At 37.1% G+C, this 24,251-nt stretch overlaps 2 protein-coding genes across 10 annotated transcripts in view; both read right to left on the bottom strand.

Annotated features, from left to right (window-relative positions):
* Positions 1-3,238: 3,238 nt before the first annotated feature.
* On the bottom strand, positions 3,239-4,733 carry LOC148781730 (uncharacterized). Its single transcript, XM_088870885.1, has 3 exons — positions 4,595-4,733; positions 4,167-4,222; positions 3,239-3,769 (listed from the first exon to the last, which is right to left on the bottom strand). The coding sequence occupies exons 1-3, from the start codon at positions 4,731-4,733 to the stop codon at positions 3,239-3,241; spliced, it is 726 nt and encodes a 241-aa protein (XP_088727011.1).
* A 4,124-nt stretch (positions 4,734-8,857) lies between these two features.
* Positions 8,858-24,251, bottom strand: part of LOC18435110 (transcription factor bHLH130) — a 31,836-nt gene continuing 16,442 nt past the window's right edge. For 2 of the 9 annotated variants that reach the window (XM_088869570.1, XM_088869572.1), the window contains exons 3-7: positions 23,036-23,133; positions 18,843-18,983; positions 18,656-18,721; positions 11,481-11,642; positions 8,858-9,317 (exon numbers count right to left, since the gene is read on the bottom strand). In XM_088869570.1, coding sequence (XP_088725696.1) covers positions 9,261-9,317; positions 11,481-11,642; positions 18,656-18,721; positions 18,843-18,983; positions 23,036-23,092 — 483 coding nt within the window. In that variant the 5' untranslated portion in view covers positions 23,093-23,133 and the 3' untranslated portion in view covers positions 8,858-9,260. Of the gene's footprint in view, positions 9,318-9,611; positions 9,685-11,480; positions 11,643-18,655; positions 18,722-18,842; positions 18,984-23,035; positions 23,134-24,251 lie in introns of all 9 variants that reach the window. The other 7 variants (XM_088869565.1, XM_088869569.1, XM_020667689.2 and 4 more) reach the window with 5 other exon arrangements.

The raw sequence follows: 24,251 nt of genomic DNA, 5'->3' as shown, positions 1-24,251 counted from the left end.
TAAGATATTGAGGCAAATGGGCTTCTGGTCTAGACGGAGATTGTAGATAAGTGGTGACTGTTTGCTACTAATTTTTTTATCCTTATCAGTAGGAAAGCTTCCATATTTTTTTAAAGTTTTTAGCGGAATCAAATATGGGGATCCTTTATCAACTTCTTATATACTTTAGTAGTAAAAGATTTTAGTGTCATGTTTAATTCTGTGGTGGACAAAGTTCTTATATCGGGTGTTACGATTGGAAATGGTGATCTTGTGATTTCTCATGTACAATATGTCGACGACACCATTTATAAGGCAAAGGAGACATAAGCTCAAAATTTGTGGTTATTCTTAAAATGTGTTGAGTTGGTTACCAGCCTTAAAATGTCTTAGTTGGTTACTAAGACACAATTGTTTGGGATTGGTAATTTTGATGAGAACAACAACCTTGGTTAATATTATGGGTTATGCTTTTGACTCCTTATAATGCAAATATTTATGTCTCGCCCCTTGTGGCTTCTTTTTTTTTTTGACAAATATTCGAAGCTTTAAATAACTTAAACAAAGGAAATTACATCAGAAGACACGGACAAAGAAGGCAAAGCCTCCTTTAGCGAGGGAGTTTGCTATATCATTGGCTTCATGATAAACATGCGTGAAGGAAACATCGAAGGGGCCAGTTAAATCCATGATTTCCAACCAAGGAGATCGAAGTAGCCATGGGGTACACGATTTCTTATTACACCAATTAATAATATTTAGGGAGTCACCTTCGCAGATACAACAATGAGCTAGATTTTTGGAGATAATGAGCTTCAGACGTTATAATAAAGAAGCACGCTCTGCATGACTAGCCGTAGCAACCTAGTAGGACCCGCATAGGAAAACATGGTCTCACCAAGATCATTGTGTAGAACACCTCCTACGCCAGCCAAACCTGGATTACTGAGAGAGCTACCATTGAAAGTTAGTTTAAACGGCCTGTCTCTGGTGGAGACCAGAAGCAACGAGGGCGCATATTCACTTTACCCTTGAGAAACAAATTTTGCAGATTAACGAAGACGTCCGCTTTAGAAAGCCCGAACCTTCTTTTGTGACCGAATACCATTGCCAAATGGAATGCTTTATATTGTCTAACAATCGGTCAAAAGGAAGGCTAATAACATCAAAAGTATGCATATTCCTTTCCTTCCAAATTTCCCAAACCAATGCTCCTCGAGCAATACACCAGATCAAAGAACCTTCAGAGGGGAGATGAGAAAAGGAGAATTGAGTAATATTGTCCAAAACCGACCTAGGAAGAGAAGCATGGATTCCAAGTAGGTTGAAAAAACCATACCAAATAGTTTATGCCACATAACATTAAAAGCAAAGATGGTTCCTAGTTTCCTTATTAAGTTTACATATAAGACAAATGTTAGGAAGCACTTTTTCCCTCTTGATAAGATTATCAACAGTCAAGATTTTGTTCTGAGCAGCCAACCATAAGAAAACTTGAACCTTGTGAGGGACATGCCATTTCCAAATCTTTGCCACACAAGGTAACGACCATCTCCATATGTCATGATAGAGGAATTTATAACAAGATTTAATAGAAAGGTTACTATCAGATTCAAATTCCCAAACAAGTTGATCATCAGAATCCTGTGAGATATACACCAAATTTAGTAACTCCAATATTTGCAACCACTACTGAAAATCATTGCCACTGAGCCTGTCATAAGGAAATGACAAATTCCAAAAGGGGCGAGCTCCTCTCAAATCGATAATGCTGGCAATCTTTGCCTTAGGAACTGTTGTTTTTGCATATAAATATAGGAAAGAGAGCTCAAGGGGAATCTCACTGAACCATTTTCTATGCCAGAAATAGATAGAACTTCCGCAACCCAACGAAAGTGACTGGCAACCATTGGTTGACATCTAACGATAGGCTTCCAAGGAAATGAGGTCTCAGAAGGACGACCCCCACCCAACCATAGATCATGTCTATCCATGCCATACTTTGAAGATAAAGTTTTGAACCAGAGATGGTATTGACAATGGAAACTTCGCCACCCCCATTTACACAACAAAGCCTCATTTATAAATTTAAGCTTTCGAATTCCCAAACTCCCCTCACTCTTGGGAGTACAAACCTGATCCCATCTGAGAAGATGAAACTTATGTTCAGATCCCAAAGTACCCCACAAAAAGTTACGCATCATTTTTTCAATTTGCCTGATGATAAAAGCTGACATAAGGAGGAGAAGCATAAGATAAATGGGCAGATTTGCAAGGAAAGCACGTAAAGAAGTGACGCTACCACCCAAAGAAAAGTATTTAGGCTCCCACAAATCCAATTTCACTCGAACCCTTGGAATTAGCTTGTCTCAAACTGAAGAGGATGGCCTAGTGTCAGAGATAGGAATTCTCAAGTAGTTGAAGGGAAAGGATCCCACCAAACACCCTAAGCGGTTGCCTAAGGATAGAGTCAAATCATGGGGGCAATTAACTCCAACCATAAGACTTTTATTGTAATTAACTTTAATTCCCAAAGCCGCCTCATAACAACCCAGAAAACATGCTAAATTAGCAATTTGTGATTCAGAAGCATCACAGAAGATAAGAATGTCCTGCATACTGTAGGTGTGAAATAGTCGGCCTCACCTCAAACAATGGAAAACCAGAGAATCTGGCCCGTGCTATCACATTCTGAATCAGAATGCTAAAGCACTCTGCATACACAGAAAAAAGAGAATGGGATAAAGGGTCCCCTTGACGAAGTCCCCTAGAGGCTTTAAAAAAATGAAAAGGGCTTCCCTTAATCAAAACTGAGAAATGTGCCGAAGATAAGCAACCAAAAATCCTGCTTCTCCACTTTTCACCGAAGCCCATATTTTTCATAATTTCCAAAAGAACCCCCCACTCCACACGATTATAGGCTTTCTCCAAATCTAATTTCAATATAAGATCAGGATTTAGACTCCTAATCTTAGAATGAATACATTCTTGAGCCACCAGAATACTATAAGTAATCTGACGATTATGAATGAATGCGGACTGATTCGGAGAGATAAGACCAGGAAACACCAACTTCAAACTCTTAGCTAAAACCTTGGCCGCTATCTTATAAAGGATAGAGAGTAGGCTAATAGGTTTTAGGTCGGACAATTTTGCTATCACTGATTTTTTGGAAATAAGAGCAATGTAGGAAGCATTAATCCCCTTGAAAATTTCCCCATGAACCATAAACGTTCTAACCATTTCCAGCAACTCATAATTAACAAGATGCCAGAAATGCTGAAAGAAAGCCATCTAGTCTTGGGGCCTTATCACTTGTAAGGGAAAAAACTACAGTTTTAAGTTCTTCAACTGAAATATCCCTTTCCAAGAAAGAGCTCGAGACATGAGACAACATTTTGAAAGGTAGTCTTGACAAAATGGGGGTAAACAAAACCTCCTTGGAAAATGCCCCCCTAAAATGTTCAACTACAGCCTCCTTCCATGCATCACCCTCGGGGGATTCGATGCCCGGAATAACCAAGCCTGATAAATCATTTTGCCTCTTTCTAGCACTAGCAATGTAATGAAAAAACTTGGTATTCAAACCCCCCTCTTTGAGCCACCTAACTCTTGACCGTTGCTTCCAGTAAATTTCCTCAACCCTATAAAGAGCAGAAGGATCCTGTAGTTTCACATTCCTACTAATCTGGCTGACAGCAGACAGAGAGCCAGAAGATTGAATATGAAAGTCCAATGACTCAATCTCTAGAAGCACTTCATCAATTTTTAGGGAAGCATTGATAAAATGCTATTTTGATAGCAACAAGTTTCTTATGCAACTGGAAATCTACAGAACCCTACGAGATAGAGTTCTGCCAGGTGGAAGTAATGAGCTCAATAACAACCTTTTCTTCTAACCAAACCAATTCCATTCTAAAAGGCTTTGGGTCTCTTCTTTCCATACTAGAAGTTAAGAAAATAAGGGTGTGGTCAAGTCAGCAGAGACTAATTCCATCAAGTTTGGACATAGACAGAGCGATGATGCTATTATTAGAACAGGTGTAGTTGGTACCAACAATCGGTAGGTCCAAAAATGAATTATTTCCAATAAAGCTATTGAATAGTCTCATCGAGGAAGAAATAGCACCATTAGCCAAACATTCATGGGGCCATCTTAAAAGATTGAAATCACCTCCAATACAAACCGGAAAGTCAAAATTAAGAATAACATCATTCATAACATGGAAAAAGAGTTCTTTTGCTGCATAATCAGACCACCTATAAATAGATAACAGGCCCCATGAACAACCCGGAGTGGGGCCATAAAAACCCGCCAAAATAAAATTCAAATGCTGAATTATCACAAAATTTTGTAACATCAAGGGATCCCAAAGCATCCAAATACCACCAGATTATCCAAAGGTGTCAATACCACAAAAAGCCATTGCGCTTGAGCCCCAAATTTCCCGAGCATCATAAACATCGGGACTAAGGAGTTTGGTCTCTTGCAATATAACTGTCTAAGGTTTAAATTTCAAAATTAAAACCTAACATCACTTTTTTGTCTGGGACTACCCAAGCCCCTTACATTCCAAGACAAAATATTCATATTAACAAGAAAGAGAAGAGGAACCTGGAACGTTCCAACTAGCAACTGGAAAAGAAGCCTCGAGAACATTCATGTCTGCAGTCAGGGCAACATTACCGTAATCCTTAAATGCATCCGCATATTGGGCAGCTACAGAGAAATCCAATGTACCTGGAAGGTCCATGGGAACGTCCGGACCATCTGAAAGGTCGATGAACACAGGTCCATGGACCACCTATGACAACGCAACAGTCTTCTTCACAATACCACTGGCCTCCAATCTCGCAGACGACCTGGTCCCACCACCCATGACAATTTTCTTTTTGGGTGTTTTCTTCGGGCTATTACCAGAGATCATAGGTTTCCCCTGGTTTGTGGTTTTTATCTTTTTCATCAGTCGCTTGACTTCCTTGAAGAAACACCCGATAGGGACATTGAAATCTAAGCCCATATCTTCATCCTGTGGAACATGCGCAGGATTGACATCGGAAGGCGCCACCTTATCATGAGAAAGAGAGAGGCTAGGCACCAAGAGTTGTGCACGACCAGAGGGCACAACTCTCAACAAAGGAGGTTGGTCCTGAGCAGATTGAACCGAGATAGGGTCTCCCATGGTGACATGGACCATTGCTAAAGAATGGTCAGGATCACACAGCAGAGGAACATCAGAGGTTGCAGGCAGTGCGAGACCAGTGACAGGGGAGCTATCTTCTTCCGGGTCGATAATAGTCAAAGCCATAGGATCAACCGAAAGAGGGTCGAAACGTACCCTAGGAAGGGAGGGTCAACCTGTGATGGATGGCTCGCAATGAAAGAGGGGATACATGGTGCCATGATGAGAAAGACGAAGATCCGTAGAGGACAGCAACAATTCTACATCTTGCAGTAGTTTGTACTTAACCTGAAGGAGAAGGATTAGAGGGAGAAGCCTGCTGTCAGCAGGACCCCTCTTCAAAGGAGCCTTCCCACAAAGAAAATGTAAAAAGGCGGAGGGTTGAGGAAACAAATCCTGGTGCAAATCTACACGGAAGGCTGACACAGAAGGCAGCGTTGCAACCTTAAGACCCCGTAGATCAAAACCCACATTGACCAAGGGAGAGAAGGTAGGATTTAGTGGACCCGCGCCTTTAGAAAAACTACTTGGACCTTCAACATTACAAGGTAACAGAATGTTATTGTCGCGGAAAACTACTTTTGATAAATTCATTGAGAAACCTTCTATCCAAGCCGCGAAAGTGCCGATAGGGTTCCAGCGTTTCATAATATTAAATTTTGAATCCGAAAATGGCTTCAACGTGCGTCGTGAATTCCACCAGTGATTTTGATTCCGATAATGGGGTCGGGAGGATTGGTGCACCACAACTGAGTCATGCCCGTTAGCCGGAAAAGTAGAAACTGGGGGCAAGGGAGTTTTCCACCCCTCTAAAGATAGAAGGAAACTTCTGACTCTGCAAAAATGAAACCTCAGAGCTTTGGATACATCGTCCTGAGATTTTAACTTAAATACCACCTTATTGCCACCAATAACCTTAAGATATGGTAAGTAGGATAATCCCCAAGCACGTCTTCTCCAATCAGCGAGAGCATAAAAATTGTTAAGAGGAGGGGAAAAAGAGCCTGTAACAAAGAATTGGGACTGCAGTCCAAGAGAAAGGAGTTGATTCTTGGCGACAAACACCTTCTCCAACTACAGAGAGCAACGATTTCTAGCACTTCCTCCATCTCTACCATCTCCAGCCTTGATATTATGAACTTCACGATTCAAAATATTCTTACCTTTGTCACCTCTCCTTCCCTCGCTAGAAGCCCCAATAGGCTGATCTCCAATATTTTTTTCATCTCCATGTTCAATGCCTTTTCCTACCTCCATTGTCTAGGAAACTAGGTTAGAGTAGGAGGAAAGCTCTCTCTCTCTCTCTCTCTCTCTCTCTCTTACCCTTCAAGGTCTATTTGGCATCTGGTGGTGGAAAGATTTCAAAATAAAGTGGATATGTGGAGATTCAAATTCCTATTATTTGGTGATAGAGTTACTTTAATTAAATCCAATTTATCTAACTTGCATATATATTTAAGTCCATGTTCTGGATACCTTTGCAGGTTTTTAAATTGCTAGAAGAGTTAATGAGAGCTTTCATTTTTGGGGGAGTAACAATAAAATGAAGAAGTTGGATCTTTAAATATGTGCTCCTAAATGAGAAGGGGGACTTGGGATTAGAAAGCAAAAATTGATGAACTACAATTTGCTAATGAAGTGGTGGTGGAGATGTCAATCTAACTAGAGCCTTCTTTGAAGACAAGTTTTAAAAGAAAAATATGGTGAGGACGTCATAACTGGGCTTATTAAAAGTCCTTGATCTAAAGTTGCTCATTCATGCATTTGAAAGAGTATTGATTATTCCAAGCCCATTTTTTTTTGATATTTCAAAAAAGAAGTGGGACATGGAGATGGCACCTCTTTCAAGTTCAATAAATGGTCGAGAGATACTGCCTTAAGGATTTCTTTTCCATGAGTACTTCCAAAGTCTGTGACCCGTTAGCCCTTGTGGAAAATATAGTGTCAAGGGAAGGATTCAATACTATTTGGAGAGTAACTGCGAGATAAAAGCGTTTCTAAGATTTTTCTTAATCAATTGTCTCATCTTATGGAGTGCTTGCATGAGTTTTTAATACACACTTAAGAGCTAGGACGAGATTGTTCAGGACCTTAGTCCGTCGGATGAATTTTTGGTGAAATCGGTTTATCGATTGCTTTGTAAGGATTGTAGTAAAAATATAGACTATTCTTTAATTAAGATTTAGATTATATTGGTGCCCTTTAAGATTCAACTTTTCTTTTTGCTTGTCAAGGAAAATTGGTTTGAGAAGAGGATTCATCCTTACTGATGTCTGTGATCTATGTAAAGCATATAATGAAGCTTTGGACCATCTTTTTCTTGAATGCCACTTCGTATGGGATAGGAAGAAACTCAACTTGCATCTGCAGACATATTTCTGTATGTGGCATTTATTACAGTAGTGGCTTTCCCCAAGTATATCAAAGATGGTAGAATTTTATGAAAAGGTTTGTCGGCCAGTATTATTTGGAACCCTTCGAGAGAAACGAATAGAAAAAAATTTGAGTATAAATGTTTGGAATGTTATGAGCTTAAATCTAATATCCTAGCTTTAGCAGCTGATTGGGTTTCCATGAATAAAGATCGTAAATTTATTTCTAATGAGCATCTTATCCTTAATTTTTCTAAGATTCTAGGTTATGGAATTCCTAGACCAAGTACAGTAGCCACTTGGATGCCTCCTCTGAAAAATTATTTGAAATTAAATTTTGATGCTAGCTCTTGAGATAATCCAGGAAGTCGGGCTATTGGTGGTCTTGTTAGAGATCACAGAAGCTCTATCGTTCATTCCTTTTTCGAAGCATTACGGGGTGGTCATGGCCAATGAGATAAAAGTTAAGACTCTTGTACAACAGTTACGACTTGTCTCCTCCTTCTCAGATGTTCTCTTCCTCCTCTGATGTGAGGATTATAGCAGAAAAGGATTATACAAACGCGATCTCTTGGTGTAAATAGGATGCTAAACCTCATTGGAGATTAACCCCCATTTATTATGGAAATTAGAGCTCTTCCTGGGAATCTCAATGCCTCTTTATATCATTGTTTCAGGAAAATTAATATGGAGTTTTTTGCTAAAAGTGGTGCTCACCGAGACCAGGTGTGCATATCTGCAATCATGACAAAAAGTAGCTTTCTTAGTGCCAAAAGCCTGAAACTAAGTTTTGGCACGACCTACAAGTAAATGTTTTTGAACAATCCACAAAGGGATTACTATAAAGCCATTTATTTTGGGATTGTCTTCGAAGAGGTTATTTATTTTTAATATAAAAAAGCCATAATCACACTTAGCCACTAGATGTGGAATTTGACAGCTAAAGGTGTACCATATATTTCGAGAATGTTATTATGATTTTTTTGCCAAATCATTCACACGCTCCTAGACTTCCGATTTAATATCTAATAGTCCATTGTGATTGTGACATCCTTGTGTCAAAAAAGGATTACGTACTATAAGACCATTTATTTTAGAACAAAAAGGTCATAACTACTTTTAGTCATTGGATGTGAGATCCGACAGTAAAAAGTGTATCACACAATTTGAGATTTTTTGTTTTGGATTTTTTACCAAATCATTCACACCCTCAGGTGTCCGATTTAACATCTAATAATAAATTGTAATTATGACCTCCTTGTGTCAAAAATAAATAATCTTATTATATACTTTTCTATAAAAAAAACAAAGTGGATATTATTCTTTTCAAAATAGATGTTTGGCTTTCAGCATTGACTTTTTAGCTACGAGAAAATTGTCAGATGCTCAATTGTAGCACTTAAGAGAGGGTCCATTAACATTGGATTCAGCAAGTTCGACGATATCTCTTCCCCCCTTTCCCCCCTCTCTCTCAGCAGCTGAGCAAATTCTCCTAAATGCAGTTTCCAAATTTTCTCTCTCATGCGTTATCATGGAAAAAATAAATGAAATTGTAACCCCTCCACATGGTTACGTTGTGATCGATTCAACATAGACACACCCTTCTTTCTGATAATTTGCAAAGCGCTTCTTTCTCCTTTTGTCTTACCTCTTTAGAACCCTCAAATCCCGTCTGTCGGCACCGTAAATGATTTTTGAATCGGAATCTTACGTCGCACATCCAGTATCATGTCACTGATTGTGGGTCCGAACAAGTGCAGCTGCCATTATCATCTGATAGTTTCTGCAATTTAGCTCAAATGTCACAGTTAGTTACTGTAATTCTGTAGCTGATTAAATTAATTGAAACTAATGAGTCTTGATTAATTAAAGTTTCTTCATATGCCAACTAATTTCCATCCAGAATCGGTCTCATTTAAGAAAAGAAACAACAAATATAACAAGCAGAAGCTCCGGGAGCAAATATATGCAAACATTGCGAGTTTTGGTCCTTAGAAATGTGACTTCCTGTTTACAACGAGGAGGCCAAGATTTTGAATTTTGAATTTTAAACTGCGTTAAAATCAAGCCGACTCACCCAAAACGAGTAGGAAAAGCTTTTTATGTTCCCTCTACAACACAGAACTTCTATCCTCCCCTACCATCAAGCCCTGCATTTTTTATCAAGAGAGTTACTCATCGTTTGATCTTAGATCGATGTTTCAAAGTATTTTATTTTTAAATTTTTTAATACAAATTTTGTGAATATGAAATTTGGTACGTGCCATCTTCTCATTCTCATTGGGGCGCACCTATAAAAAATATTAACAATAATTGTTCCCATAAATATAATAATCAAAATACTCTTTAAATATTTCAAGGGTATTTTGGTTATTTTATTTTTTTGAAAATATTTTTTTTATATTTCTCTTTAGTGCAAGTTTAATAGAGGAATGCACGTCCAAAATTTGGTGTCAAAATATTTTATAGAAAAAAAATTAAAATAAAATGGTGTAAAGACGTGACATTGTGATTGGGGCAATCTTAGCCCTCGATTAAAAAATAGAGGTTGGATAAGGGAGAGGATAGAGCTTCTATGTTGTAGGGGGAACATAAAAAGCTTTCCCAAAAGAATATGAGAAAATTATAGATACCCTCAATTTTAACTTTCTACACATCTTATCCCAGTACTTTTTTATTATACCCTAAACCTTAATATTATTTTTCCTTATATTTAATCAAATAGTCAAAGCATGCTTTTTTATATTTCTCTCACAAACTCTCTCTAGTTAAACTCTCTCACCTGTCTTCTCTCTCCACCTGTTTCTCTCTATCTTTCTCTACCCTCCCTCGATCTTTCTCTTTCTATCCTCTCTCATTCTTTCTCTCTACCTTCCTGTTTTCTCTCTTTCTCTCTCTACCCTCCCTGATTCTTTCTCTCTTGACCACTCATATGCCCATAATGTAGTCCGGCAAGTTTTTGTGCTGGACTGAAAATTTGTTTTGTCGTCACAAAAACGTGTCGGACCGCGAAAAAGATTTTGGTTTGACACAAAAACATGTAGGATCGCATTATAAGGAAGTAAAATTGTGGTCCGACACGTTTTTGTGCCGAACCGTAAAAAATTTTCAGTCTGGCACAAAAACGTGCTGGATCGCATTATGGGCATGTGAGTGGTAGGGAGAGTAGAGAGAGAAAAAGTGAGGGAGGGTAGAGAAAGAGAAATAAGTATAGAGAAAGAGAGAGAGGATGGATGGAGAGAGGTACATAGAGAAAGTAAGAGAGAGTTTAAAAGGACAAAGAGAGAGAAAGCGGCACTTTGGTCTCAAAATTGTTTGACTATTTGATTAGGAGTAAATACAAGAAAAAATAGTGTTGGGTTTAGGGTATAATAAAAAAAGTATTTGGAGTAGAATGTATAGGAAGTTGAAACTATAATATTCCCAAAGATTAATCGAAAAAGCCAAAATTTATTCTACCCCAGTGGGAGTAGAATGTCCATTTACTCCCTCAGATAAAATCCTACTCAATAATAATAATAATAATAACAACAACAACAACAACAATAACAACAATAATAATAATAATAATAATAATAATAATAATAATAATAATAATAATAATAAATCCTAATTGTACCTTTTATATATTTGATAAAACAAAATGTCTTGAGATTGAATAAAGAGCATCTAATTTTTAGATGGTGAGATCTAAGAGTTAGAAAACTCAAATTTTTTTTTTTTTTTTTTGAGAATAATTATCAAAAAATTCTGAAGTGGTTTCCAGATTTTAGATTGAAAAAAAATCCACCCGAGCAAGTCTTCTCACCAAGGGAGTACAAGTAAACTATACTCTCAAGGGAGATAGTATTAGTACCCATTGAAAAATGTTTTGGAATTCCATCAATGCATTATGGATTTCATTTATTTGTAGTCCATAGGAAGCTCACAAATAAGACTTGCATACCTGCGCCTGATTTTGAAGGCCTTTGATGTATTGAACTGCTAATTCTAGCATGTCTGCGGTGTTTGTTTGCTGCCAAAGATGAATAAAATCAGAATGTGAGGCTTCTTTATTCAACCATGGCGGTTCAAGCGAATTATTCGGACTTGGCACCTTGCCGGAGTTCTATAATACAAAATCAATTTCATAAAAATATGTCAAACTTGAATGTTTTTTTATAAAATCAATGTACAAAAATTGGATATATAACTTTGATGATCTTGATGATTATTCATCGGTTTTTCTTATTTATGATAAATTTATCTATTTTCTCTTCTTTTTTTTTGGGATTTTCTAAAATGTTCCAAGCGATAAAATTGCAAAATTCCATCTTTAATATATTTTATCCATCTCTTTTGGAGTTTTTGATGTTGTTTATAGTCTAGTTCAATAACTAGGAAATCACCTCGACCAAGGGAGTCAACCGGCCGAGTTACTTGGTCGAAAGTCCTAGTTCAATTGAAAAAATATGAAAAACTTGAAAATAAAGAAAATAAAATGACTAAATGTTAAACTAAAATCAAAGACAACCTTTAAAAATTCAAATAAGATTAAAAAAGTATAGAAAAATGAAATAAAAAAATTGATTTATAGCAGGTGACATTTTAATAATTAAAAAACAATATATCTATATATATATATATGGATTATGCCCTGAAAAACAACACTCACTAATCTTTACCAAAAATCCAAATTATATAACAAAAATTTATACATCAAACCCACATTTTTTACAATCATTTTTATTTATTTTTATATACCACAAGTTGTACATAAAACTTAGGGTATAGGCGAGGCTGAGTGGACTCGAGCGAGTTCCATAATGCTGGTGCTTAGATGGCACCCATGCGAGAGGTTCTCCTTTACAAATTAATTTGATGCTCAAATGGCACCATATCAGCCACGCTTTTGCACAGTTCCTGCTCGTCTTTTGCCAAAATCTTTCTTATCATACAGACATATTTTGGTCAGTATGGATCTTCTCTACCTGCAACAGCTTCTTCTCTAGGACATCTTGGATCTAACAGCTTCTTCTCTAGGACATCTTGGATCTAATGGTAACACACATCAATGTGCATCGTCCTAGAGTGAAAGCTCGCATTCTTACTCAAGTGGATAGCGCTTTGACTGTCACAGTGGATGATATATGTATCATGTTTCAAGTCTAGCTTTGGATGAATTTTTTCATCCATATCATCCTTTTGTGACTGCAATGTACTCTACCTCTATGGTCGATAGAGCCAAACACTTCTACAACTTGGACTGCTATGAAACAACTCCTCTTGCAACAGTAGACTAATATCCCGAGATTGACTTCCTAAAGTCTATATCTCCAGCCATGTCTATATCTGTGTACTCTTATAACACAGGTTTATCTCCCCAAAGCTCAAACATACTTTGGATATTCCTCTGAGAAATCTGAATATCCACTTGACTGCTGCCCAGTGTTCTTTGTTTGGATAAGTGATAAATATGCTCACTTCGCTGATTGTGTGTGCGATATCTAGCTTCATTAGGGGTGGCAACGGGTCGAGTATGGGTTGGGTCTGGCTGGACCTGGACCAGAATAGTATTCGGGTCCAAAATTAGATCTATGGGGTCCCAGGTTTGATCGGATCTATTGCAACCCTATGGTTATGAGCACTTTTTTTTGCCCTTTTTTCTTTACCATCATATACCCTATAACTATGAGCTTCTTCTTTTTTGCCAATAATACTGTAAATATTGCCAATATTGTGACAATATGAACACCTAGCACACACCAAAGACACATGATTGCCATCATATACCCTATGACTACGAGTACAGGTCAAGTCCCACTAAACCCAGACCCGAATAGTATTCGGGTCCCAAATTTGGACCCATACCTAGACCTGAAGTCGAATATACTCGTCGGGTCCCGGGTCTGATCGGGTCCATTGCCACCCCTAGGCCTCATGCACACCATGGCATGCATTAAACTTTCTAGGGCCGACGTATAGGTCATTTTCGTATTTCTTACTCTCATTCTCATTTGAAAGGCTCTGCTTGACACTTAATTTTAAGTAGCTTCCAAGTGAGGAACCGACAGGTTTTGCCTCATTCATATTGAATCTTTCGAGCACTTTCTCAGTGTACATTTCTAATGACAACCATAACTTCCCAGCCATCCTATCACGAGAGATCTTCATGCCAAGATCTGTTGAGCAGGTCCTATGTCCTTCCTGACAAAGGCATGATTCAACGCTTCTTCAACCTAACAAGTTTGATGGCATCCTGACCAACTATCAGCATGTCATCAATATATAGCAACAAACACCTAATGGTCCAAGGTTTTTCTCTTGCACCCATACTTCCCCATGAAGAAATAGAACTTCTTGTACCACGGGCTTGCTTCAACCCAATAGGCTCTTCTTCAGCTTGCACACTATGTGTTGTTTCCCTTTTACATTTAAATCCTTATGACTGCTCCACATATATATCACCCTCCAAATAGCTATGGAGAAAGGAACTATTGACATCTAGCTACTCAATTTCTAGACTCCAGCTTGCAGCCAAGCCTAACACCATATGACTTGATGACATTTTTACCACTTGAGAAAAGATTTCACTAAAATCGATTCCCTTCAACCTAAAACCTTTCATGACCAACCTCGCCTTGTACCTTGGTTGTGAGCTCGTCTCTTTAGTCTTTATCTTGAAGATCTTTAGTGCTCTCTTGTCTTTAGGCAACTTTACCAGGTCATAGGGGTGGTCCTTATGCAATGATTTCATCTCCTCTTGCATAGGTTTAAGCCATTTCTCTTTATGTTCATCGGCCTAAGTTTTTTGGTACCTTTCTAATTCACCGCCTACAGTGTATAGGATATACTTTGATGCAATGTATCTGATAGATGATTTATGTCCCCTAGAGGACCTTCTCAATTCAACTGTAGGTGGCACTTCTAGAACAAGTTGTTCCCCTTGCTCCACATCACCCAGAACTGGCATGTCAAACTCTTGGGACCCATCCTCTTGTGGCTTTTCAAAGTTCTCACATGTTCAATGGTAAGGTATTCTTGAAATACCATATCCTTACTCCTAGCCGCCTTCCTATTCTCAAGATCCCATAGCCTATAGCCGAACTCTTCATTTGAGTACCCTGAGAAGATGTATAAAAGTGCTTTCTCATCCAGCTTGTATATTTGTTCTTTGGGTACATGCATCAATGCCATCATCCCGAATATCTTTAATTGTGAATAAGAGATACCTTTTTCAGTTCAAACTCATTCTAGGATCTCACAATTAGGAATCTATTTTATTAGGAGGCATGTGGTGAGGACTACTTCACACCAATACGGTTTTGGTAACTTCACGGTAGAAAGCAATGCTCCTAACTCTTTTTATAATGGTGTGATTCATTTTTTCTACTACACCATTATGCTGAGAGGTATGTGACATTGTCTTTTCGTTTCTTAGGCCACGCTCAACACAATAGCTTTTGAAAGTATTTGAGGTGTACTCCCCCATTGTCTGATCTGATACATTCCAACAACTTGCATGTCTCTCTTTCCACTTTAGCATGAAAGTTCTGAAAGATTCTCAAATATAAGATATTTTGATTTCATTAATTACACCCATGTATCTCTTGAAGCATCATCAATGAAGGTGACGAAATATGATGTGCTACTAAGCGACTTTACATCTATAAGATCATACACATCTGAATACACTAGATCCATGATTTTCGTATCTTTCGAGCTTTTACTTGAGAAAGGCTCTATGTTGTTTGCCTTGCAAACAATGGCCACATGGGGCAGGAGATGTATTCTTGATACTGGAAAAGATCTGCTTCTTTACTAGGATATGCATTCATTTTTCATTCATATGGCCTACTCGCCTGTGCTACAGGTCTAGTGAGGATTCTTTCATGACAACATTAGCTTCGTCATTAGAGATTTGCACCTGTATTTTGTAGAGTGAACAATACTTGTTGCCATTTGCAACAATAAGAGATCCCATCTTCAGCTTCCAGTGTCTCTTACTGAACACTGAGTGGTACCTTTCATCATCGTAACACCCTCTTGAGATGAGGTTTAGACGGATATTTGGCACGTGTCTAGCATCCTTTAACACCAGCTTCATCCCATTGTTAGTTTTGATGTGTACATCTCCTTTACCCATAATCTTTGAGGAACCGATTGTTTCCTATCTTTATAGAGCTACAATCTTAAGCTTTATAAGAAGAAAAATAGCAACTATGTGGGGTAACATGAAATGATGCTCCAATAACTATAACCCAATCAAAGTCGCACGTTCCTGATGCAATATTGATTCGTCCACCACTACAGTTTCTGACCATATCAACATCTGCGGTCATTGCAGTGGTTTGCTTGCCATCATTCTTGGCTTTTCTTCATTCTTCACTTTCTTGAGTTGACACTCTCTCTTGATGGGCCTATTCTTGCCACGATGATAATATGTGATCCGCTTCCTCAACTTCAACCTAATCTTTATCCTTAGATCGGTTAGATTAGTTTTGTTCCCTATTTTTAGACCATTTTCGATTTGTGATATGAGCTTGTGAGTTTGATGAGTCAAAATATTTTCTTTTTGTCTCCTCATTCAGCAGCCTGCTAGTGACTTAACTCATAGTTACTATCCCATAAAGTGTTGAGGGTATCCTACATATGCAATATTTTCTTAATGTACTCAAACTCATTGGACACTCATTACCTTTATTTTGTAAGTGTTTTCTCTGAGGAATATCCTATGCCATCTATTTTAAACTCGCTTGGGCCGCCAACTCTGCCCTAGCCAAAGCTCGGACTCGGTGTGTTAGTTTATAATACAAGAAATTTGTTGAAAGATAAAATTAAAAAGTTTGTTAAAAATCATTAAACATAAAAAAACGTAAAATAAGTACAAGAGTTCATTGCAAGTCCAAAAAAGTTGTAAAAGATCGATTAATGAAAATCTTAATTTATACCTTCAAATATTGAAAAATTAAAAATAAAAAAGTAAAAATTGGAACGTATTGAGATAGTTCAAATTATTCTCAAAACCATATAAACGATCTAAAAGTATCTTTCTAATCCTTTAGTTAAGATTTTAACTTCCCAAAAAATATATACTTTTATAAGAGTAATTTATGTACGAACAAAAAAAAATACAAAATGGGCCAATTTTGGACAAAAATTACGTGGAACATCAATCAACCTGTGTTTTTTTTTTTTCTTTCTAAAATTTCCCTTCAATCCAAGGATGACATTCTCGGACTGCTTTTTAATTTATTTCTTTTAGGTTTTTTTGCTAGTAGGGCAATGCCTAGATTAGCATCCTCGGACCGCCTTATTTATTAGTAAACATATGAGATAATGCGGTCGAGGATGACAACTTCGGACTGCCCTAGAGAGCACCATATAAGGCGGTCCGAGAATGGGTAGCTCAAACCACCTCTGAATGCTTAACAAAGTCGGTCTTTACAGTCCCAAGATGCCAACCTCGGACTACTTTAAAGAGCACCACAAAAGGCGGTCCGATGATGCTTACATTGGACCGACTGGGCACTGCCCCAAACATTACGGCACAACCCTACTATCGAAAATAGTCCAAACAAAAATTTTAAATTAAAATACGGCCCGAAGATGGTATCCTCAGACCGAAGGAAAATTTTGGAGAAAAAAAACCTTAGGTTGACTGACCTTCCCCATAATTTTAACCTAAAATTAACTCATTTTGCATTTTAGTTTTTTTTTTTTTTTTTTGTATATGTACATGTACGTAATTTACTCTTTTTATGATTATTTTAAATAAGTGCTAGCCCCTCAACTCACCTAGGCCACAGGCCGAGGCCCGAATCACCAATCATAAATGTATCAATCCTTTACCTATTTCTTTCATCTTTCGATCCTTGTATCCTAATCATAATGATCATACAAATGGAGTTCTTTTTTGGTTCTAAATCGAGTCTGCTTTCGGTACTTTAGGCCCTCTATAACCCCTTTGCAAGAAAGATGGCCATGAGCTTCTACGACCAACTCTCCATCCATCACCGTAACCAGTGATTGAATGGCGATAAAGCTCAATGATCATCTATCTTTATGATCCTATGGATCATAGAGTGCAATTCAGAGAAAATTTTGTGATCCACAACCTACGCGGCTATTTCCACCCATCTTCTTCTGATTATAAACTTGTCTTGAATCAACTACTTTTATAGACTTACGACTGTTCTCCATCATTAGGGGCAGCAATCGGTTGATTTTGACCCCACCCGACTAGGTTTCATCTGGACCCGGACCTGGACCGGACTTAGATATCGGGTCCAAGTCACTTGGACCCGGACCCTACCTGGACATGGGTCTAGAATTAAAACATAAGAAAATTATTTCTATACTATTTAGTATGTATATTCTATATATTTTATACTGGACCGCAGGTCAACCCCAACCTAGACATGGCAGGTCCAAACCCGGACCGGTGGGTCTACCCAATCCGACCCGATTACCACTCTTATTGGACCTGGACCGGTGGGTCTACCCAATCTGACCCGATTACCACTCCTTTCTATCATCATTCCTAATCTTAGTAAGGCCACCTCTCCCTCTCTCTCTCTCTCTCTCAAACTCTCTAGTTGTAAGAGTAATAACAGTTGGGTCCGGTGTGTATAAGGTTGCGACTTTAAAGAATCCAATTAAGGCACACTTCCAAATTTTTTCATAATATGTAACATTGGTATAAACTTTTTTTAGGATTATCTAAAACTCTATTTTCATATTTAATTATAAAATTTTAAATTATAAAATGGTTAAAATCAAATAGATCTATAAACATATGAAAATCTTGAAAATGGTCCGTCTAGATATCGTGTAGCAAGATGCACTATTTTTTGACTCTGAATCTTTTTTCCTTTCATATTCATATATTAATATCGAACAACATTAAAACAACATTTTCTGATGGATTTTTGAGGTGCATCTTTACTTCTACATTTTAAAATTGCAACCTTCCATAAACTTTTTGCATAAAAGTTTAACCAGCACCCATTATTTCAAACACTGGCTTATTGCAGTTTATTTAACCTAAATACTGCAGAAGACAAACAGCAAAGGGACTAAAGCTAGGATTATTCACGTTTAGTCTTATTTCATTTTTGTGAGATGGAGTGGGATAATCACCTTATCCATGTTTGGCACCAGCTCTTGTAACTTCTTCAGCTTTTCAGCTATCCGTGTTCTTCTCTCCTGAGAGAGAAAGAGGGTTTAACAATAATAAGAAAAAAACATAAAAATTTAATGAGTGAGATGTGGATGTATCGGTTAATAGAAAATGAAAATTAAAATTATGTGGTGGTTAGTAACAGACCCTCTCTGCAATGCTGCGAGGATGGGTTGCGTAGCCACGCTTAGCCCTGATCTTGCATGCCACCGAGTCCTGCAGTAGGAACACCGATTTCTCCATTCCGATCCCTCCTTCCATATCCGATGAGATGCTCAATCCATGGTTCTGTTTTTTATTTTTACAGTAAATTGGCTTAATGTTTTAGTCCATCAATATATTAAAGTCATGCACTTGAACAAAATGAGGACGCTATTACAATGTAAAGTTTTCAATCTTCATGTATACGAGTATCACCTTACAGCACCTCTACAAGGAAAAGCATACACAAAACCCCTTATAATTAGCTTAATTTGAAAAAAAAAAAATGAAAAAAAAAAATACATAAACGTAGAATATAAATATCAATTGGGTGTGGTTTGTATAGAGCCGAGGCTCCAAACAATCAAATTTGAAGCCACCTTCAAATAGTGTCAAGAAATGTGGTTTCAATATTGGAAATTTTTTACTAACCTTAAAATATATTTTCACCTTTAATTATAAAATTTAAAACTTCAAAAATAGTGTAGATCAAGTAGATCTATGAAAACTTGAATAACTTAAAAATTAAAGGTCAAAAAATGCGTTACAAGATGCGCTATTTCCAAAACTTATAATCCATTTTTTCTCAAGTCCATGCATCTTGATGTCAAGATGATCAATTTGAAGATATTTGAGCATCAAAACAACCTCTTCTAGTGAAATTTTTGAGGTAGTGAAATTTTTGAGGTAGGCTTTAATTTGATTGTTTAGAGCCTAAGCTCTGTATAAACTTTTCCCATATCAAGTTATAGGGTTCTAAACTAACAGTTTAGAACGGGTGGGTACAAAAACATAGGCTTGGAACTAGCAGTTCTAAAACAGTGGTAAAGACTGATAAAGATACGTATTAAGAAGTGCTAGTTTTGAACAAAAGGCATTTTGTGTGTAAAGACAAAGGGTGGAAAAAGAGACATCAACCTAAAATATAAAAGATCAGATGGTTTTCTTTTTAATTAATTAAAAATTATATTAGTGTTTCCTTGAGAACAATAATGGACCGATCACTATTAAGGCGGGCAATTTTTTAGGCACGATCATCTGCTTCCAAACCAGTTTGTTTCGAACTATATTTAGAAAATCGATTCGGTCAAGATATTCGGGCTTTGGTTGAGGCCAGTTACATTTTTTTTGGAGCTACATTGAAAAAAAATGAAGCTACATTGAAAAAAAATGATGGTCCTTGTTCCCATCATATAAAAAAAAAGTGCCGGTCTTTGAAAGTGGTGTTCTCTGGTGGGAATCAGACCCCGACCCGTTAAAATACACGTGTGATGACTAACTGTAAAGCCATTCAAACACATTTGAGTTAAATTTTATGTATTAATATAATTAAACTTTAGAAACATATTGTACAGCCTACTTGCCTAAAACTTGCCTCATGAATATAATGGAAAGAAAAAGGTCAGATTTTAAACCTCAATAATAGATTATTTTAAGCTATCACTAGAGATCTTTTCTCGCTATCACTAGAGATCTTTTCTCTTTCTTTTTTTTCTTTCTTTTTTTTTTTTTTGAGAAATCAATTCTGTGCTATTATTTAAGCAGAAAAATCATGGATCTAAAGCAAAAATGCATCTAGAGCGACACATGATGCATTTTAGATCCTAAATCCATCTTTAAAATTAATTTTTGTAATAGGAACATATTTGAATAGGACCTCATTTAAACTTTTCCCAAAAAATGAGTGCGTCTAATAAAATAGAAAAAGTTCCTCCCGACTAGGGATGTATCGTTATAAATAAAAAATAAAAATTTTAAGTCATGAAAATAGTGCATCGCGTAACATTTTACTTGGACCATCCATTTTCAAGAAATCACATATATGAAGCCTATGGGTTCTGTAAGACTGCAGAGCATCCATTCGCCCATTCCTACACCATAATAAGATATCTATTAGAAGTGATCTATAGTGATGTTTGGGGCCAAGCCTATTGGAGTCTCAAAGGTAGGTAGGTTACCATGCTTCTTCTTTCACAGATGATTATTCCCATGATAGCTGGGATTTTTCCTCAATAGAAAAGTCAAGAAATTTCAGATTAATCGTAATACAGAGTTCATGTCAAAAGTGTTTGATGAATTCTCAAAGAAACATGGAATCAAAGGGCTGCCATCATGTTTGGATTTCTCAACAAAATGGTATTGCTTAGAACAAGAATCAACACCTAGTGGAAGTCAAGTCTGCTAAAGCTAAGAATCATGTGTATGATTGTGTACTTGATTAATTGGATGCCGTTGAGACTTAGGATGAAGGTACCACATAAACTTTTCTATAAGAAGAAATCCTATGTAGTTCATCTTCGCCTGTTTAGATGCATATAGCTTATATGAAGCGTGAAGATGATGGCCATGGCTAACGTGATGAAAAAGCAATAAAATAAAATTTTACTTGGATATTTAAAAGAGAAAAAAGGTTGGTCTAAGAAAGGTGAGGATTTTAAACTCTCTCGTAACCTATCCCAAGCCCGAGTAAAGAGGGTGAATTGTGTTAGGTAGGTAGTCAATGTAAAACTTTGTCAAAATTTCTCATGAATTCAGAATATACACTATCTGCTTATACTGCGGTGTCTCCCGCACAGAAGGTATGGCTCTTAATAGAGCAAAATGATGGACTAGGATTCGTATAGCCGACCCCAATTAGTTGAAAAAAAGGCTTTGATTATGATGATGATTCAAAAGAGAAAAAAAGGCTTTGATGATGTATTGACAAATATGCCACAATTTTTAGATTTTAGAGCCGAGATGTGAAATTTGATTAGTGAGCACAATGGCATAAAGCTCCACAAGGAGTTGAAGTTGGCATCCACACCAGTAGCAGTTGAAGAAAAAGTCTCCCTTGAAGCCAACCCAAACCATTCAAGAGAAACCCATTATTGAGCTCCCAAATTCAAGAATCAATCAAGCTTTATGCAGCGCAAAACAAATATCCTCCAAAACTTCTTATGATCATTATGTACATAACTTGTACTATGCCAACATGGTGCAGGTCACAAATAAGCGTGCACCAAAGAGGTTAGTGTGAAATGGTGACATGCCATGGAGGAAAAAATGGATGCATTTTCCAATAAACAAGGGGTCAAAAGCTCCACCAAATGAATGTGTAAAAGACATTTGTGAACAAAGATATTAATAAGTTGTACATGCACCAACCTGAAGGATACGAAGACCTCAAGAAGCCTCGACATGCAAGCCCAAGAAGGGTTTATATGGCTTGAAGCAAGCATCTGGACATGGTTTCATGAGGCTACATAATTCTACGACAGGGCTTTCTTCTCTCTAGGACGAATTCATGCATCTTCATTGATGTTTTCCAAAAGGAAATGGTCATGGATAAAATTTATAGACTTGATCATTACAGGATGTAACCCATCTAAAGTTAACATAATCAATGTCTCTTGCTCATGAAACTAAAATAATCAATCTTTCTTTCTCATGAATTTTGAAGTGAATTGGAGAGCTTCAATAGATTGAAATTATGAGAGATGGGAGGCATACTAATCATGGACAAGTTTACTTTTCTTACAATATTTGCTTGGTTGGGCTCAAGCCTGCAGTGCCACCCTTGCTTGAATTTGCATATTCAGGTTACATTGAGCCTTGCTAGCTCTTAATCATCAAAGGACTAAGTTGGATTTGCGATGGCTTGAATTCTAGTTGGTAAGTGTCCCCAATTATCTTTTTCTATTGCTTTATCTTTTTTTCCCCTCTTTGAGGAGTATTTTTCTTGGTAGTCAGAATCCTTGTCATCCCAAAACTCTATATTTGCCCATGAAACCACTTCAATAAGGGCTTGGTGTCTCAAACCTAAAGTGGCAAGGACCATTCCATCAGTGTGTCTAAGACCAGTGGAGAATGGTCTTAAGTGATTTTAAGTAATGCCCTAACAATTAATATGTGAACTTCCCGGAAATAAGGAAGCGATCCAATTTAAACCTGTGGGGATCAGTGGGTGAATTAATTGATCAAGTGAATCTAGTACCAAGAAGGGAGATGTACAACAATTGTTGAAAGAGGATGAATTCAATAAACCCTCTCATACAGGGGGGGTAATATGATTTAAAGTGCTAGATTTAGAAGGATAATGCACTACATTCAAATAATCAGACAAGCAACATGGACAATTGAAATTCAAACTTCATTACCATTGAAGCTTTTTTTCCAACTAATTGAGGTCGGCTACACAAATCTTGATCGCCCATTCTGCTCTATTAATGGTCATACCATCAGTGCGGGAGACACCCTACCATAAGCAAATAGAGTATTTTCCAAATTATGATCAAGTTTTGGCAAAATTTTATATTGACTGCCTACCAAACACAACCCACCTATGCTTAGGATAAGTTAAGAGAAAATTTAACGTCTTCACCCTTCTTGTTTATAGTCATCAATTCATTCCAAAATTCAGACATTTTAACATGTTTATTGAGACCAAATATTAGTCAACACCCACTTAAAACCCAAACTAGGACCTTAAAAAAAATAATAGAGATAGATCTTTGGGTTATGGCATAAGTGGAACTGTGTAGCAAGGTAACGTCCCATACCAAAGGCTGGGAATACCCACAGTATCTGTTCCTTTAAAATCCATTGGATTTCATCCCCATATATCTCTACCATTTAAATATTCGAGACTTGAGATCTGTTTGCAGCAACACCAAAATATCTGGCTTTCCTTCCCGAACCAAAGAGGATATTATGCTTTTTTCTCATTATTTCTAGGCCTTGTTTAAACCCCTAACATTCTAGATTACTTGTTTGATGAATAATCTATTTGTTGTGTCTAGTGAGATTCAAGTTTTTAGATAATCAACGATTTGCGAGTTTTATGTGAGGCTCTAATGTGATCACCGCATTCCAATGAAGCTAAAGAGTGAGTTTTATAAGATAGTTGTGCAACCAGCACATAAAACAATATCTCATAAACTGAGTATAGCGAAAATGAAGATATTGAGATAGATGAGTGGAAAGACAAGAAGGGATAGAATTCGAAATAAATCCATTTGGAAAAATTTAGATGTAGTACCAATAGGCAATAAGATACGAGAGAGTAGATTTAGGTGGACTGGACATGTGTGACACCAACCTAGTACAATACTTATTAGGACGTGCAAGTTAGTACCGGTGGAAAGATTGAAAAAAAAACGGAGTAGGCCCAAAAAAACATGTTTGGAAATAGTCTGAAAAGATAGCCTCACTTAGGGTATGGTTTTTAATATAGTAGAATGACAGACAACGATTCGTGTTGCCGACCCCAATTTAATCCGAAAAAAAGCTATGATGATGATGTAAGGCTCAAAGTTGAGATCCAATTGTGAGTCCAAAATATTAAATCTATCACTTTGAATTCAAATCCTCTTT

This window comes from Amborella trichopoda, chromosome 6 (genome assembly GCF_054954075.1).
Source record: "Amborella trichopoda isolate Santa Cruz 75 chromosome 6, AtrichopodaSantaCruz75HAP2 v2.0, whole genome shotgun sequence".
Classification (NCBI taxonomy): Eukaryota; Viridiplantae; Streptophyta; class Magnoliopsida; order Amborellales; family Amborellaceae; genus Amborella; species Amborella trichopoda.
This window is presented reverse-complemented; position numbering and strand designations above follow the sequence as displayed.